At 43.9% G+C, this 18,765-nt stretch overlaps 1 protein-coding gene across 2 annotated transcripts; it reads left to right on the forward strand.

Annotated features, from left to right (window-relative positions):
- Positions 1-2,846: 2,846 nt before the first annotated feature.
- Positions 2,847-17,710, forward strand: RSAD1 (radical S-adenosyl methionine domain containing 1). 2 transcript variants are annotated; one of them, XM_078386093.1, is made up of 9 exons: positions 2,847-3,135; positions 6,937-7,070; positions 7,402-7,606; positions 8,263-8,628; positions 9,497-9,560; positions 9,754-9,901; positions 10,528-10,582; positions 12,001-12,104; positions 17,496-17,710. In XM_078386093.1, the coding sequence occupies exons 1-9, from the start codon at positions 2,980-2,982 to the stop codon at positions 17,497-17,499; spliced, it is 1,236 nt and encodes a 411-aa protein (XP_078242219.1). In that variant the 5' UTR covers positions 2,847-2,979; the 3' UTR covers positions 17,500-17,710. The 2 variants fall into 2 exon arrangements, with proteins under 2 accessions (XP_078242219.1, XP_020670866.3); XM_020815207.3 differs by lacking the exon at positions 17,496-17,710 and adding an exon at positions 12,187-12,982 and having other exon boundaries at positions 2,849-3,135.
- The last annotated feature ends 1,055 nt before the right edge of the window (positions 17,711-18,765 follow it).

Below are 18,765 nucleotides of genomic sequence, written 5' to 3' on the forward strand. Positions count from 1 at the left end.
CACAATTTTAACTTTTTAAACATCATAGAAAAACATTTAAAAATCAGCATCACTCGATCAGAAGCACTACGGGAACAACCAAGAGACTATGTAAAACAAAGCTGGGAACCAATATACTCTTGGGCCCAGAAGAAGACAGGAGTGTAGGGCAAAGTTTATATGTATATCTACCTAGTACATACTGGAAATCAAACTGGGGAGAATAGAGGGGTTAACGAGGCTGGAGTTTCTGACTCCAAAGGGGGGAGGGTTTAGTTTAAATTGAGGGGTTAGTTAGGGTTTTCTTCTTCTTCTTCTTTTTCCTTTATATTTGGTCTGTTGCTTTTCTTTCTTTTTTCTCTTCTTCTGTGAAAATAATAATAATAAAAAATCAGCAAACATGAGGCAGGAACATCTGCCTTCACTGAAACTGTAAGCATACAGAAAACAACACTACAGAAACTTTTTACATTTCACATTTTAAAGTGAAGAAGTGAGGCTGAAGACTCTAAACCACCAGGACCAGTGTTTTAAGTCAGGAAACTGGAGGCAGACAGAATGGTCCCCACATCACAGCAGCAGTCTTTTACGTTCCCAGAACTGCAGAGGGTCTCTCTGGCGATGGCCCGAACGATGGACAACTGGGAGAAGGCTTTCAGCCTTGACCTCAAAGCTTCTAGGAGGAGGAGGAGGAGGAAGGCAACTGGGCACCACTGGTAGAAGCAGCAGGTTCCTCTTCCTGTCTCGGCCTCTTTGGGAGGAACCTCTCCATGGTCAGCTGCTTCTGCCTCCTTTTCAGCAGCCTTCTGAAAGGGAACACGGTCGCTGCGGCAAACTTGTTATTAATTTCACGTGCCAGAGCCTTGTCCGGGTGGTACCGCTGTGCTATATCCTTAACGAATTGCCATTTTTCTAAGAGCTCCTTCAGTTCAGTGGTGGGCAGTTGTTCTTCGCCTGGATCTTCCTCTTCCAAAGAGGCCTGCTGCTCCGTAGCCGGCAGTTCGACCAGCTCCTGGGTGTACAGCGCCCGGTTGTGGCTCTCCACCAGTTCACAGATGTCCTCCTCTGTGACCTCAAGGTCCATGGCCCACCCCAAGGCAACAATGTCCTCCATCACTGTTGACTCTGGTGCAGGCGCAGAAGCATCAGAGTCACTTGTTGCCACACAGTCCGGCCACAGGTTACGCCAAGCAGAATTAAGATTTCTCTGGCTGATCCCGTCCCAGGCTATGGCAATCAACTTCAAGGATCCGACAATGTCAAAGTGGTCCCTCCAGAATTCACACAGGGTGAGGTGGGTGCATTCGGTCATCTCGAAGCAGATCGTGAAAAGCTCCTTGGTGTACTGTTTCTTGAAATTGTCAATCACCTGCTGATACAGTGGCTGGCGTAACGGGGTGGCGTTCGGCGGCAGGAACATGATTTTAATGAAGCTAAACTCCTCTAACAAGTCTTCCTCAAGGCCTGGAGGATGGGCGGGAGCATTGTCCATCAGGAGCAGGGCTTTCAGTGGCAGGTCGTTGTCCAGCAGGTACTGCTTGACAGCAGGGCCAAAAGCCACATTGACCCAGTCCACAAATAGGACGCGTGTGACCCAAGCCCTAGCGCTGGATCGCCACAACACACCCAGCTGGCCTTTGTTGACCTTGCGCTTCTCGAAGGCCCGTGGGGTCTCCGAGCGGTACACCAGCAAGGGCTTTATCTTCAGGTCCCCGCTGGCGTTGGCACAGAAGAGGAGGGTCAGACGGTCCTTCATGGGCTTGTGGCCAGGCAGCTTGCTCTCCACTTCACTGAGGAAGGACCTCTTGGGCATCCTCTTCCAAAACAGTCCGGTCTTGTTGCAGCTGAAGACCTGCTGTGGAAGGTAGCCCTGTGTCCTCACAACCTCCAGGCACTCCGTGGCAAAGTCCTCAGCCGCAGGAACATCGTTGTGCTTCCTCATGATCTCCTTCTTCATCTCTAGAGTAGTCTTCTCCGTTGTCATCTTCCCGGCCTCTGCAGAAGCAGCTTTCTTGGGACCCCTCTCAGCACAGCTGCTACATTTACAAAAACAAAAGGCAGTGCTTCACATCCGCTTCACACACACCTTCCCATGCACCTTCACACCCCTGGCCAAAACTGCCCTGGACAAACAAGTGGCACAACACCCCCCCTTAACACAAGCTAAGCCCCCTACCTTTCCTCTGCAACTTACAAAAATAAAATTAAAATTGGCATAACACCCCCCCTTAACACAAGCTAAGCCCCTACCTTTCCTCTGCAACTTACAAAAATAAAATTAAAATTGGCATAACACCCCCCCTTAACACAAGCTAAGCCCCCTACCTTTCCTCTGCAACTTACAAAAATAAAATTAAAATTGGCATAACACCCCCCAAAAAAACAAGCTAAGCCCCCTACTTCTCCTCTGCAACTTACAAAAATAAAATTAAAATTGGCATAACACCACTACCCCAACACAAGCTAAGCCCCTACCTTTCCTGTGCAACTTACAGAAAACCTTCAATTTCTCCAAAGACAGGATGCGCTCACAACAGACCACAGTTGCTCCTCTCCAAGTCAATCTTGGCAATGTGGGTGGAAAAGTGAACCCAGGCTGCACTGGGGTCTTAGGCTGGAAAATGAGAAAAAAAGCTTCTTTATTGAGCGCTTTGACCCATGTTTAACTTCCTATGAACAAGCGCTACGAGGCCAGCTCTAACCACTGCACCGCACTGCTGAAGGTGGCACCCTCCCAGCCTGCTTCCAAGGCCACCTTTCTTTCTCGCGCCCCACCTCAGCCCATGAAAGCCAGGCCGGCAGCAGCCAGCAGGACGGTAGGGGCGGGCGCCCTCTCGCTCGCTCGCTCTTCCCGACGGTGGGGGCAGCAGAGATCCGAAAGGCAGGCCCGCTTCAACCGCACTGACCGCCCCACCCCTCCCCTTCACCACCCCCGGGTGCAAGGAGGAGCCTTCTCCCGCTGCCGTCGCCGCCGCCGAGGCGGAGGGAAGAGGGACCGACATGGGGAGCCGGCGCCTATTATTACCGAGAACGCGGGCTGGCCTTGCTGGCGCCCTACGGCCGAAACCAAGATGGTCTCCACCGAAGCGACTCGCGGCGACGCAACACTCCGGCCGGCCCCGCGAGGAGAAGCAGGCGGCGGCTCTCTACGTCCACGTGAGGCCTTCAACTCTCGCGCAGGCGCCGTGTGGTGCAAAGACGCCCATGATTCCCTGTTGGACCACAATTCCCAGAAATCACAGGAGGAAATGAACCGAGGTTGCGCTTCCTGGGGAATTCTGGGAGTTGTAGTCCCCAAAGCGAGGCGTCTTCGGGAGGGTGAAAAGCGGCAGACGTTGTTTGCCAGAACTAAAACCCTTCTCCCCCCTTCCCGCCTCCTGAGTTCTTTTCACCCCTTGACGGAAAGTCTGGAGGTGGAAGTGTGCCGAGGAGGGCCTTGGAGAAGTCCTTGGCCTTCACCTTCCGCGCCTCCGAAGGAAGGGAGAAGGACGCAGGGACTCGGGACTTTCCCCTTGTATTTCTTGGCGGGTTGATTCCCTGCTTCCCCCGTCGCAAAATCATGACTGAATAACTTGAATAAAATGTGCGGGGTTTCCCCTCCCCCCATCTCAGCCAAGATACTCTGGTAGTTTTCAGAGAGGTGCCAGGGGAATTTGGGTGATGAGCCTTGGGTTTTCGACTACAGCTCCCACCGTATGGGGATTCTGGGAGTTGAAGTCCAAAGCAGATAAAGGTTTGGAGCCCCTGCAGGGAAAAGTCTGACAGACGTTTGTGCACGACAGTGTCTACGTTTTGTAAATCTCTGTGCTCAGAAGGGTGTGTGTGTGTGGGGGGGGAATGGGGGAGCTGGTCAGGGACCCTTTTGTAAGGAAGAAGCCACAAAACCAACCAGGTGCAACACAGCATGTCAGGGTTTCAGCAGGGCTCTGGTTCAGGTTTTAGGTCAGCATTGGATGAAGAAGTCTGGGATTCAGAGTTCTTGCATTAATGAACCCTTGCCTGAGGAAACATGTGGGGACTTGAAAGGTGATTCTGCGTGAATAGCTGCATTTCAGCCGTAAAAACTCGGTGAGGATGGGGCAGTCATTTGGGATTCAAATGTGGACAAAAAAAAAAAAAAAAACAACAACAGAAAGTTTGTGGCAAAAAACAGCTTTCACTGACATGGAACGTAAATGTGTAAGGTACAGCAAGAAAACTACATTTACTGTATGTTTAAGCACCCCACCTGGAATTTCTGGGAATTGCAACCTTCAAAAGACAAAGCAGGATCCAACCCTTAACCACTGGGAGAGATGCTTCTAACTAGACTGTTTAGGGTGAAAGGCCAGTTTTACCAGCCCTCATTTGTACGGGAGCAGCAAACTATCAGGGCTTTATTTGGATGCTACCAGTATATCTTTTGGGATAAGCTGTGGTCTTATTTAGACTGTCTTCTGGAAGACAAGTGATTGTAAGCAAAGATGTTGAGGGACAAAAGCAAGCATTTTTCCAGACAGCAAACAAATGCTTCTCAACACTTAGACAGCAGCAATGTTGATTTCTACACCTGTCGGCCTGCAACACCATATCTGCCTCTTGTCAGCTGCACTTCGGTAGGGAGAAAGGAGGCAGATAGAGCTGCCCTTGGATGGAGGTGGCCTGTTCAGTAAAGAAATAGACAGTACAGATTAACCGTCGCTATGGGGAAACATCGCTAAACGGGACGCAAAATGCCATTGGAACGCATTAAACTAAGTTTAATGCGTTCCAATGGCTTCTGTACTCACCGTTTAGGGAAGTTTCCCCCATATGGCAGCCATTTTCGCGCTCCCAGTAAGCGAGGGCTGGGCGCGAAAACGCTGCATGCGGCCATTCTGGGTCGCACAGTGCCCATTTTGGAGCCGCCGATCAGTGATTTCCTGACATCGCAATGCGAAGATCGGTAAGCGAAACGCTTACCGATCTTCGCAATGCGAGTTTTGCCCATTGGGGCTGCTGGTATGCCTTCGCATTAGCGATCCCAAAAAAGGGATTGCTATGCGAATTCGTCGTTGTACGGTGTGCTCGTTATGTGAGGCACCACTGTACATTAAACAGAGTTGAAGGGGCAAAATTCATGGCAAGAGCACTGAGCAGACATTCAAAAGCAAGTCTCCAGTGAAAACAATTTTCCCAGCAGAGACAGCATCATCACCCTTAGTTGAAATCTAGTATCCAGTGTTAATGAGGCAACATTTAAACAAAACCAGAAATTATCTTCCTGGCATAATGACGTTGTTTAATCAAAACAAAATATCTGACATCAAGTTGAACCAGAGACTGAATCTTAAAGCTTGATTTCAAACCTGTGGCATTTAGCATCCTAGATACTGTACTGCATTTATTAGAACTTCTTACAACAATTTAGCCACTAAATAAGCTTCTTAAACTTATTGGGGCAAGTCCTTCCAGTAAACAGTTCCTGTTGAGAAGTGAATACTAGAAGTGAAAGAATCCCATCCTTATACAGCACAAAAAGCTCTAGCCAAATATTTCCATCTGTTAAGCAGAGGCAGACTTTCCCAGCCAAAGGAATAAGAAATTTTCACTTTTAAAAGAAAACAAATGTTCATAGGTCCTGTATCAAGCTCTTAGTAGCCTCCTTCTACTTTTTGTGACATGATATTATGTAATACTGTACACAATGCAAATTACCTTCAGCTAAATATAGCATTTATTCTTCTGGAAGCTGTGTCAGAGTTCTGAATTTATCTCTTCCTAGGAAGGAAGGCAAACAAGTTAGCATGCCACCTCATGGTTCTGTTCTGGGTACAAGTGGACTATTTGTATGTTGCTTTCTTGGACGAGAGGCAGAAGTAACACAGAATTGCTCTTCTTTGTGGTGGCTTGTGCCCCGGGTTATCTCTATCCAGCCCTTAGTCGAAAGAAGAAAACTGCCTGGCATGCAACCTTCAAAATAATTTACTGGCTTAACAGGGGCTTTGTTTTGAGAGTCTTCCTGCCAACCTGGATGATTCAGAGCCATCCAGTCTAAAACCGGAAGAGAGATAAAAAGCAACTGCCTGTAGTCCACGGATGGGCAATTAATTTCTATAGTGGGCCACATGAAAAATCTGAACTATGTTCAGGGGCCGAACCAACATTACTTAAAAATAGGCCCCCATTAGGTGGGTAGTAATAGGCTCCCAGTTTGTGGGTAGGAATAGGTCCCCATTGGGTGAGGCCCTGCGAACTACAAGGCTGACATAGTTAACTCCCTAAACTTTTTAGGGAGTTAACTGTGTGAGCGTTGTAATTTGTTCACCGCAGGGGGGAAAGAAAACAACAACACTGAGCTAACTCACCTGTCCGCTGTTCCCCCGCGGCCTTCCACTCCAACTGTCTTATATCCAGTGTAGTCGCCGTGATGCGTCATCACGTCAGCTGCGCAAAGATCGATTCTGGCCTCCGCAGCCTGCAGCTCAAGGGTAACAGTGAAAACGCGTGAGATCCCAGCATTGGATCTTGCGAGTTTTGCTTCCTGCCATGCTGGGTGACTGGAGCAGGAGTTCCGGCTCACTCAGTGGCGACGGGCGGGCCGGACAGGAGCAGCTCGCAGGCCGTACATGGCCTGTGGGCCGCACTTTGCCCAGGTCTGCTCTGGTGCTATGAGACAGAAAAATAATACAGTACTAATGACGGATGTCTCCTTTTGCCTTTGGGAGCATTGTGATACAGCAAGTGGATGCCTCCCTCATATTATTTGTAGCACTGTCAAGCTATTCTGTAAAACACGGCAGTGTAGACTGCACAGCAGCTGAAGTCCTGTTGTGCATTTCCTCATGTGTACCATATAGCTGCAGAAGAAGGCACAGGCTTAAATCTCTTTTCATGTTACCTGTTTTAGTGAGTGGGTTTGTTTCGTCTTCTGGCAAGGTATAAATGATGCTGAATTCCAAAGCAGAAACAAGAATTTGTTCTTCTTTGCTCTCGTAGTGGCCATACTGTGAGAAGCGCTGCAGCTACTGCAACTTCAACAAGTACATCCCCCGAAACCTTGATGAGACTAGAATGAGAAACTGCCTCATTCAGGAGGCTCAGACCTTGATCGAACTCAGCCAAGTTCAGAGGTAGGCAATATGCGAGTGGAAAAACGACAGATGTCTAAGAATCACATTTTATAGCTGGGAGGCTTAGAAGAGTAGGAAGGTGGCAGACAGAGACAAATGTTACAACTAAAGGAGGAAGAGATTTCTGGGAGGTCTACCACTTTGGAATGTTTGTGTTATTGGCTTTCTCTACCACTAGCTCCAGTATAGTCCCGAAGAGGAAGAGAATTCTTTCAGACGACTAGAAGCCTCATGATAAACACAATCTGTGTGAAAAACCTGATAGAGACAGACTTGGTTCCACACTGGCTTCTTCATGTATGCACCTTCATCTCTTTCCTTGGCTTTGCAGAATCACGTCAGTATTTTTTGGTGGAGGGACACCGAGCTTAGCCAGCCCACTCACGATTGCTGCTGTCTTGGACAATATCTCTCAATATGCCTATTTAGCAGAAGGCACCGAGATAACACTAGAAGCCAATCCCACATCAGCAGATGTCTTGCGCCTTGCCGATTTCCAGAAAGCAGGTGTCAACAGGCTTTCCATTGGTATCCAGGTAATAAAATGGGAATGTTCCTTTCCTTTAGTCTGAAGTGAGTGCTCCGGTAAAAATGTTCTTGATAGAAGTGGACCGCCTTATATTTAGAGTGGTTCAATGCCAATTCCAAGCACCTCTGCTTTCATAGGATTGTAGAGCTGGAAGAGAGCCAAGAATCATCTAATCTGTTCTACTTTACTCATAGTTTGAAAACAAAAACAACCTCGCAAATTCTACTTTCAGTAGATTAGACATCCTTCAGTCTCGAGAGGCTATGGTAACGTGCTCTGAATGGAGGGCTTGTAACTTCAGTGAAGTTAGTGTAATGAACATGAACAGGAATGTGCTGTAAATTTGGCAGGAGAGAGCAAGGAAATAGGAATTGGGTTGAGTGATTTTGATTGAAAAAGGTTTAAATATACATCTGCTTATATCACTTCTGTAGTTGCCTGAATTTCAGTTCTAGAGGACTAGTCAGGAATTTCCCATGTAAATTGCAGTTTGGCTCTCAGGCTCTTTAATCTTCTCTTGCACAAATTGGTTCTTACTGCTCCTTACCTTCAAATGCTTGCATCCTGTAATGCTGCTTTAATCCTTCCTCACATCAGTCATTACTCAATTCAACCTGTGCTGTTGTCAACCAAAGATAACTGCATTTATCTTCTCACCTGCAGTCACTGAACGATTCAGAACTGAAGCTCCTTGGAAGGAACCACACTGTTTGTGATGGTCTGAGAACTTTCGAAGAAGCCAAGAAACTCTTTTCAGGCCGAATATCTGTTGACCTCATCTTTGGCATCCCAGGCCACTCGGTTGCCTTATGGATGCAGAATTTGGAGGAGATGCTTGCAGTGTGTGATGACCATCTCTCTCTCTACCAGCTGACCCTGGAGAGAGGCACATCTCTTTTCAAACAGGTCCAGCAGGGCTTCCTGTCCTTGCCTGATCCAGATGTAGTAGCAGAGATGTATGAGTGTGCAAGGCACACGCTGAAGAACGCAGGGTTTCATCAGTATGAGGTCTCCAACTTTGCTAGGAATGTAAGTCTTTTTCTTTTGGGTGGACCCTGTGGTGTCCAACCTAAGTGAAATAAAGCAACTTAGAAATACATGGTATTGAAATAAACATGTTGCCTGTGTATAGGAGAGAAGGAAGAATATCTTCCTGCTACACAGGTAAAAGGAATAGAGGGCTTGTCTAGACAGTCAGGGAAGGGCAGACCTGATTGGGCAAAACAGGGTCAGTAGGAGGTCAAGTATGCCATTGGTTGTGATCCTGACATACAGATAGCATATGGACCTCAAGCGATCCTGTTGGTCCATAGCAGCCTTCTTTTAAGATTTGGCCCTCCCTGTAGAGGGGCGGAGGAAGTGAAAACAAAATGAAGTGTGTATTAGGGCAGCAAATATTTGGTGCCCCAATACACTTTGGTGCCCCTTTAAAAAGATAAATAGAAAGCTTCCTCCCAGGAGCTTTTCTTTCCTTTCTTTTTAAAGGGCCAATCAAGAGCCTACCTTATTCAGCTGTCTGTGTGTTTCTCTGCCTCTGTGTGTGTGCTTGTGTGCAGCATGGCTTGGCATGGCTTTGTACAAGGGGCAAGCAGAGCAACCGTGAGCAGACAGGAGAGGGCAAGGGGAGGTGATTTGCTTTCCTCTTAAAGGTCTGATCCCCCTCCTTCTGCCTCCTCCTGCTCCTGCTGCTCTGTTTGCCCCTTGCAAAAAGCCAAGCCAAGCTACCCAGAACTGTTACAATGAACAAAACAACTGAGATTTAAACAAACTTTCTTGTTGGGCCCTCTGATATTTATTTAAGGATATTTAGGAAAGTCAGATGGTATCGTGCAATGCTTTTTTTCCAAGACTACCAGTCCCTTAATGGTTTATGCTATGCTTTGTTTTCTTCCTCCAGGGCGCATTTAGTACCCACAACCTCTCCTATTGGCAGGGCAGTCAGTATATTGGGATTGGACCAGGTGAGTGTACTGGAGGTGATAACGACAGCATCCCAAGGTGGGTCTCCTGAAGTGGTTTTCAGGTAGCACAGTATTAACAGTGCCTCAGGGGAGGCATTCATAACCTGAGAGTGAGAATCGTTGGCTAGTCATGCAGTGGCTGCCACATCTCCAAACTAGAAACTGGTCACACCACTAGCTGCTTCTTTCCTAGGAGCCCATGGGAGATTTGTGCCATGGGGAGAAGGGAAGACCCATCGAGAGGCCAGAATACAGACCTTGGAGCCTGATGTATGGATGAAAGAGGTGCCAGTCTTTGGGCATGGGACCCGGAAGCGGACAGTACTGAGTGAATTGGAAGTGTAAGTAAAAGGGGAGGAAGTTGTGTCATTTTCCCCGCATATACTTAAACAATAATAATAGTTATGTACATCTAGGCAGTTCCAATTTATGGAGGTATACCATAAGTAGGATTCCTGAATGCTAGCATAATATAGCAAATGCACAAATGGAAGAGTCTTGTGTGAACCCCTGACCTCCCATCAGTAATACAGTCCTTACCTTCTAGGGGTTTTTTGGTGAGGAATGCTAAGAAAATATGTGATAAATGCCTTGTATAGGAAAGCACTATCTACATACCATAACTATTTACATAAATAAAAGTCAGTTGAACACCTGATTTTGCAAGGTAACATTTTTATCTTGGGTTTATAATTGGATTTTTATATTTTCTTTCTTTCTCTCTCTCTCTCTCTCTCTCTCTCTCTCTCTCTCTCTCTCTTTCTTTCTTTCTTTCTTTCTTTCTTTCTTTCTTTCTTTCTTTCTTTCTTTCTTTCTTTCTTTCTTTCTTTCTTTCTTTCTCTCTCTCTCTCTCTCTCCCCCCCCCCCCCTTCCTTTTTTTTGCTGGAAACACTGCACCCTGTTGCTGTTTCTCTGCTGTAGAGTGCTGCGGCTTTGGATTATTATCTTTCTGTTTTTTTTTTAATAGATTGGAGGAGGTGCTGATGTTGGGACTCCGGATGGATACAGGAATCACACACCAGGTAAAGCTCTAGTGTCTAGCGATGGTGGCAGCAGCTGCTCTTACAGCTGGGTGGAAACGACACTCTTCAGGAAAAACAGAATGGATCCGCAGCCGCGCCTGTTGTAGCACCCAATGCCAAGCCATACTGAGATTCAAAACAACTTCCAGAACAGTTATTTTCTGCTCCAGTTTTTTTTTAGATACACCAATTTCAGGCAGTATAGGACCACCTATTTTTCCCTGCCAATTTTTTGCTTGCCCCTTCTCCCTCCCACTTGTTCACCATTCCCCCTCTTACTCTTCTCTGTTTTTGATTCCACACACACACCCTTTAGGCCTTCATGCAAATGTTTTTAATCTGTATTTGAAATTGCACGTCCAAATAAGCATACGGAAACCTTTCTGAAAAAATAAAAGAGGGCAGGAACAGACCCAAGTTTCTGATCATGTGACCTTGTGCTTAGCCCCCCCTCCCCCCCAGAGAAGTGTGCACACTTACCTACATTGCATTAAACCAGATTTAAATCAGCACTGCAGCTTGGCCACCTGTCTCAAGTGGGTCACCCCAATCTGAAGCTCAACAAATACATTTTTCTGGTTTATCACAATGCTGTACAGTGGACCCTCAACTTACAGAATTAATCCATATTGTAACGATGGCTGCAGGTTGAAAAGTCTGTAGGTCGAGGCTGTATTGACTTACAATGCATTGAAAACCCATTAATCCGTAACCGGCCGTTTTTGTCCATTTCGGGATTTTTCTGGTCTGTAGGTCGATTCTCCGGCTGCAAGTCGAACCTAAATTTTGCGGCCAGAGAAGTTTGTAACTCGAAAAGTCTGTAAGTGGAGCCATCTGTAAGTCGAGGGTCCACTGTAGTTCCTACTTTAAATACTAGCTGCTTAAAATGAACCAGAAGAAATACAGTAGTGTATTTATTTTTACATTCATACTTCTGTTTTCCCATCTCCTGGCCTGAAAGTCCCCTAAAGCAGCTAACAAAATTAATTGGTACTGTTTAAAACAAGGCCATTTAAAAAAAGGATAACATTTGTAGATCAATATTATACAAAATGTATAAACAAAACCAAACTTCATGTAGTATATAGGCTTTAAACCAATTGATTTCTGCACACCTCATCCCGGGGAACAACTCCTGGGAACAGACTGCCACCAGACAATAGTCTCTGCTTCTTGTGGACACACATTTGAACTCTGATGATGGAGCCGGATGCATGTCATGCTCTTAAAGTGTGTATGCTGGAAGACTGTGAAATTCATTGAGACTGTTTTATATCCGATTTTGAAGAGGCCTCCCCCCCATACTCTGAACTTTGGTCATCAAACTTTTGATGGTGGAGTAGGGGCAAAGTTACTCTTTTTATTTCTAAATACTGATAAGCACTTGGTTTTTTGACAGTAGAATCTTCTTCTTACAGCATTGGCTACGGTTTGCCCACAACCTCAGTTTGTGGGACGTATTTGCAGAATCAAAGGAGGTGAAAGAGTTAGAAGACAATGGCTTGTTGGTTTTAGACAACAGGTGAGGGATTGTGTCATTCTTCTTTCTTGGGAATAGGGATCCTGCCAGCTCTTGGAGAAGTCTAAATTATTTTTTTCCCCAGGGGACTTAGATGTTCTTGGAAAGGACTGGCTGTCCTGGATTCTCTACTGCTGATACTTCTTAACCAGCTCCAGAAGGCCTGGGTGAACAAAGACAAAACATTCAGTGGGACTTGAAATCCACATGCTGTACTCATCTAACTTCCAGGAGAGTAGAACTGAAAGGACATCCTTTTGTTGGAGGCTGAAGAGTATTTCCAGTTTGGAAAGTTATTCAGCTCCAGGGGTCAGATCCAGGGAAACACTTTCATATTAAAGGAAACCGTTTACATAGATTAGCCGAATTCAAGACTTGGTCTAAACTAATGCTGTGTCCATGAGGTTTTGCCCTTTGTACTAAACGGAAGATAAGTTGTTTTTCCTCTAGGGCCCATGATGACTTCTACATGAAAGAAACCGGTCAGGATATATTCTTAGGCTGCACAATGAATGGATTAGATGTGCTGTATTTTTGTGAATCCACAACAAAGAAAAGCTTCTACAAAGGGAAATTACTTGAAAATAACAAAATATTAGCATACTGTGTTCATAGGACAGCTCCCCATACTTTTTCAGTCAGCGCTCGCAGTCACAAAAGCACTGTGGTTTTTTGTATGAAAAACTTGTAGTTTGTGTTTAGAAACCCTGTATTTTGTACAAATACAGGCTTTTCAGTCTGAAAAACATTTCCATAGATTTTTATTTTTGCAAAGAAAGTGAAGAAATTAAGAGAAAAAGCACAACAACTCTTATAATCTTGTTGAGTGGGAAGAACATTTTTTGTCCCTACCTGAAAAAAATAAAAGATGTATATGCCTAGTTTCTGTTGTCTGTTTATCTCTAATGGGGTGACCCATGGTATTATCACAGGTGACAGGAAGTGGTGCTTCTGAGCTATGAACCTTTCTAAATCAGAGGATGCTTACTCAATATCTGTTAATGACACTGCTACAGGATAATGTCCTGTTTAGGCCTGTTAGGTCAAAACTGCAACAAGGACATACGGATTAAAATAGTACTTTGCTTCAGTTGTATAAACTAGAAAACAAAGGATATTCCTTACATGCTAGAAAACTTATCTTCAATGAATTAGCTGAAACTTTCTTATATTAAATTAAAACAAGGCACTTGGCAACATGAAGGTAGAGAAGTTTCCTCATGAAGGAATTCATGTTTACACAAAACACATTAGTAAGTTCCTACAAAAATAAAACCCCAAGGGAAAAAGAAGAGAGAGAAAAAGCAAAAATGAAACACAGTATTTTAATTTAAAATCTCATTAATTAAAATCTTAATATAAAATTACAGGCTTTACTGTAGGTAAACTATTTTTTTTTTTTTACAAAATTACAGTACTTGAAAGAACAGGAAAGGAAAGGCACAATAGTGTGAGGACAATGGCAAACTGAAAAAGCCAGTGAATTTGGCAAGTATGAGGAACGAAGACATTTGATTTTGAAATTCAGAAATTAATTGATATGTTAAAGAATCCCTATTATTAGCTTTTTATTTCCAGTTGAATCTATCTACCACTTTGGTACCAAGTTGACATTTCACTAGGTATAGCAGGAGACTGGAAACTGGGTTCATGCTAGCTAGCACAGTGACTCACTGCTTCATCCTGGGCTAACAATTCAACCAATCCTAGTCACAGTTTCTACACCTACTGAAACAGGGATGATAAATAAGAGCTTTGCAGAGGAAAGGCGTGCCATGAAACCATAGCATTCTCAGAATGTTAGCAGCTTGGAAGGGAAACCAGAGCAACCAAATGGAACACAGTAGATTGACCTGGAGTAGGGCAGGTCCCACGTCCTTAGGTGGCATGTCCTGATGACACCATTAATTGCTAGCTCAACCAGCTAGACAAGTAGTCTGTGTGAGATAAAAATTCAGCTACAGTATTGTAAAATAAGCATGCTGCTGGAAGAGGAGATAATAATGGAAGCCTACAGTTCAAAAGTGAATAGTATATTTCAGAGATGATTTAAAATCCAGGAATCTTGCCTTCCTGGGAGGCTGACCAGACAAGTTTCAAGGTTCCTTTCCCATAGGTTCCCCTTGACAATTTTTGTCCAGTCGTGTTCGACTCTAGGGGGCAGTGCTCATCCCCGTTTCCAAGCCATAGAGCCAGCGTTTTGTCCAAAGACAATCTTCCGTGGTCACATGGCCAGTGCGACTTAGACACGGAACGCTGTTACCTTCTCACCGAGGTGATCCCTATTAATCTACTCGCATTTGCATGCTTTCAAACCACTAGGTTGGCGAGAGCTGGGACAAGTGACGGGAGCTCACTCCGTTGCGTGGATTTGATCTTACGACTGCTTGGTCTTCTGACCCTGCAGCACAGACTTCTGCGGTTTAGCCCGCAGCGCCACCACGTCCCTCCTTTCCCATAGCCATGGGAAAAAGCAGAATTAGAATCTCACAAATTACAAGGAGTGGCAAAATTCAAATTTCCTATGAGTAAATGCAGTAATTTAAAATACTTGGTAGAGTTTATTTTATTTTATTTTATTTTATTTTATTTTATTTTATTTTATTTTATTTTATTTTTTCCATATTGCTCCAATGCACTGTCTCTGGACCATACAAACAAGAGCTTGGCATTGGGATGGTAGTTTTTAAAAATGTACTTGAGTCACCCTAGAACTAGTCCAGCATGCCCCCAGGAGGAAAAAGAATATAAAAATAAAAGGGCTCTCAGAAACCAGGTATACAAAACATCCGTTGGCTGCCTGTGTCAACAGTGGTGTCTGCCCTCATAACCTGAAGGGATATTGCAACTCTGTTTTTTAAAGGTCGAATAAACAAAAGAGGAGAATGACTTCAACAAATCTGAAAACTAAATTAAAGTTCTGATATGTGTGTCTGAAGAAGAGTCTTCAAGGTGGCATAAGACTTTTTATTTAATTTTTTGACATTTCGCTTTTGTTAAACATTCTGAAACAGATGTAGCTACTTGCCAAATTAAATGGGCCTCCTGCCTGAGCTGTCTAGGGCGGGATACCTGGGGCTGAACTTAATTTGTAGGTATGTTCGGCTATATCATTTCATCTTCAACATCAGGGGGAAGTTAGGCTTCCTTCACAACGTGATGCCACACTGAGCTCCCTTGTATTATGTCTGTCTCTGGCCCTTTAGGAGCTTTGCACTGAGAAGTGATGAAGTGTATAAATAATTTTAAAATATGCATAATCCAGTGTTTTAAATGTACCGCTGGAAAGAAGGAACTGAATTCTAATCAACAGCACTGTACAGTTTAAAGTTCATCCCAGCTCTTGAACAAAGACGTTCTTGATAATTTTAATCCTGTTCACTTATGGCCAAATACGTGTGTGACTACACAGCCTGGAAAATACAGTTTGATCCACTGTATATTGACTTCACTGAGTTTATCAAATCAGTGAATTGCCGCAGCCATCCAGATAACAATTTGCAGGAGTCAGAGAGCCTGTTTGCACAGACCTTCAATAGCAAAAGCTGCCTTAAGGTGCTAACAAGTTGTTAATTGGCAGTTTCCGTCTCTCTTTAGTTCTGCTCACTGCCTTAGTGAAACTCTGTACCAGTATTAAGTTGAAGCCTGTTGGCTTTTTTTTTTTAAAGAAACCATGGGAACTAGGGGTGTTCAGTTGAAGCGAACAGATACCCGTTAACACCCCTTTGCATTTATCAGGAAATCACACTGGCAGAAAGCAGACACCAGCTATGTCAAGCCAATGGCAACACATTTAAACCACCCTTGCTGGCAGAACACAAACAAATAAACAAACAAAAAAAGCTATTTCCTTCTCAGAAAAGATTATTGCACAGTAGGCTTCCCCACACTGAGATGTATGGTCACTAGGTTTTAATTTGAATTCATCTATGCCCAATCTGCTGTAAATTGCAGAGTGAATAGCCAGTGTAGCTGCTCCCTAGATTCAGCTATATTTTTATACCACTTTTCTCTAGAATTAGCACTGCTGGATTTCTTGCTATCTCCCAAGAAACCCCCCCCCCAAGAAAAACCAACAACCCAGGAGTGCTCACTTCTTGCTTGTCTGTTTGGTTTTAAGAGTTGTTTTCAGCCATTTCTTGGCCTGGTGTGGCCTGTGACTCAGGGCTAGAATTTGCCCACTAAGGCCTCAGAATTAATCCACCTGTTCTGTAGGGTAAATGGTTTCTCTTAAATCTTTGTAAGCAACTGTGCGAATTAACTGAAGGATAGCTCTATGGATGCCTATAATAAAATACAGTTAAAAATGATGCAGTATCACTTTGCCTTGCACAGTTTTCCTGATCATGTGCAAAAGACTTAGGAATTTGGAGCTTAGGACGGATGCAGTGGAAAATGAATAGGCTGGAGCATTCAGAACATAAACCACAGTGTATTGATGTCAGTAGCTCTGCAGCTGGGTGTATGCAGGCAATAACACATTTGTTTTTTTTTTTCCTGTGGAGGGCCTCATTCCATTGGAGAAAGGTTGCTGGTGAGCATGACCAAATTCCTACTTCTCTATCTTTTATCTTCTTTTCTCACTCTCCTTGAACCTATTGGAAGAGAGACAGCTCATCATGCCTGATATAGACAGATTATTTTGTTCCCCTTATTGTTTTGTCTCTTTTGGGCTCCCTTATTTTTCATTTCCAACCCACCTATATGAATTTAGGGTGTGAGTAGATGGCCAAATTATTCCAGCCTGGATTACGCTAAACAGGGTCACTTTGAAATATGACATGTCATTTGGGGCAATCCTTGCATTCCCAAAATGACCCTGTTTAGTATGCATGGATGGATCACATCACACTTCAGGCCAACCCTATTTGGTCCTCCTTTCCTTTTAAAGGTAAAGAGAGAAATAACAAAATAAATAAATGGATAAATAAGTTTTGAAAACCCCATGCCTTGTCCCCTCCTGTTTCTCTTCTGTGCTTTGCTTAAGCTGCGTCATTATTTCGGTTTGGTTCCAGTGTGTGTGATCTCTAGGGTTGAACCAAAGTGGATGGCTTAAGCTGTCCCTTTGCTTAACTTGTTTAACAACATAAATCAAAAGCTTCCCCTCACTCCCGAAACGAGGTGGAAAGAGAGGAACCTTTCTCCCTTTTCCACTGGTATATCACATTGCTTCTTTGGGATTTTAAAAAAAATACACCCCTTTTCTTTTCCCTCCTGCTCTATGGGGTAGTGTGAGGAAACTTTCAATTTCCTTATGTTGTTAAATGGCTTAAGCCATCTATTTTAGTTCAGCCCTAGTGATCACACTCACTGAAACCAAGCCAAAACACAACAATCCTAGTTTTAAAAAACCAGTAACGGATAATTTATTATTTATTATTTATTTATATGCAGGTAGGAAGAGATCAAGAACTGGTTTGTGATGGACTGTACATAATGCAGCTGCCAGGGAAAAGAGCAAACCAACCCATCCCTCAAGTAGAACAAACCGTGGACTAATCCTTGCCTTATCAGACCCTTGGTCTTGGGATGCATGTAATCCTTGACATACAGGTTGCCCACCTCCATTGTCTGTAATCTGTTTTGTGTAATACTGTTGTTTCCACCCAAATACTCAGGAAAAAAAGAGAAAAAAATACCATCACATCTGTATGAGGACTGATTAAAATCAGTAAAGCAATTAAGCCTATTACAATTGCCTTGGGATGCAAGAGTAAGCAGCTAGGACAAGAATGAACTTTAAAGTGGAATAATTACAGTTCATCTAATTGCAGCTTCTTTCTTCACTGGATTTCCATCCGCTCCACTCCGCTCCTGTGTGCACAAAGCTTCTGAGATTAATAAACCTCCCTTTTAACTATGACGGATAGTATTTAATATTTATAATATTTCTACAGCAGCCAAATCCTATTTGTAGATTAAGTAGCAAGAGTCCCTGTCCCCCATCTTACCATCTTAAGAAGATGACAGAAGTAAAAGTACTGTAGAAGATAAGGAAATAAGAAAATAGGGAATATGAACTGGAGGCTGGGAAAATGGAAGAGTTGAAACAACAACAAAAAAAGAGGTTCTTGGGATGAATCAGTATAGATTTCACTGGGAAGGGAATTCCATAAATAATATTACACAGTAAAAATGGACAAATATGGGAAATCACAGTAAATGATCAGAGCCTCCAGAATAAAGAAATGAAGAAGCAAGAACAAGAAGATAAAGAATTTTTATATGAACAATACAGTGAAAGATGGGGGAAAGTGGAAAAAAACAAAAAAGTTAATAACTTGCTTCTTCAGCTAAGCAGTAAGGCACTTCAATATAAAATTTATGGTAAGGGTTGGCTTTAGCTTCTGTGTGATATTCTAATAGGAACAAATATGGGACAAGCAAGTGGAATATAGTTGTCACAGGTAGTGTGGCTACAGGTTCTTCCAAGAGGGGCATTTGTACTCCTTAAAGTTCCCCTTAAGCCCTGTTCTGAGAAGACTCCCCCCCAACATCTAGCATCTAGACTGTGTTCTTGGTATCCCAGTATATACTGGTATGCATGCCCCCTATGAGTTCCTTTATCTTTATGTTTTCCCAAACATTTATCTATTTCGTCCTGCTTTGTGGCATTTTCTTCTCAACCCAAAACTTGTCTTTTCTTTCATTTTCATCTTCAAAA

Source organism: Pogona vitticeps, chromosome 2 (genome assembly GCF_051106095.1).
Source record: "Pogona vitticeps strain Pit_001003342236 chromosome 2, PviZW2.1, whole genome shotgun sequence".
NCBI lineage: Eukaryota > Metazoa > Chordata > Lepidosauria > Squamata > Agamidae > Pogona > Pogona vitticeps.

What these genes read in the sequence shown, in the direction of transcription:
- RSAD1 (XM_020815207.3), top strand. Translation starts at nt 2,980, where the DNA reads ATGGGGAGCCGGCGCCTATTATTACCGAGAACGCGGGCTGGCCTTGCT. An exon ending in GGCTTTCCATTGGTATCCAG is followed by an intron (nt 7,607 to 8,262) that starts GTAATAAAATGG and finishes TCTCACCTGCAG; the next exon opens with TCACTGAACGATTCAGAACT. An exon ending in TCTCCAACTTTGCTAGGAAT is followed by an intron (nt 8,629 to 9,496) that starts GTAAGTCTTTTT and finishes TTCTTCCTCCAG; the next exon opens with GGCGCATTTAGTACCCACAA.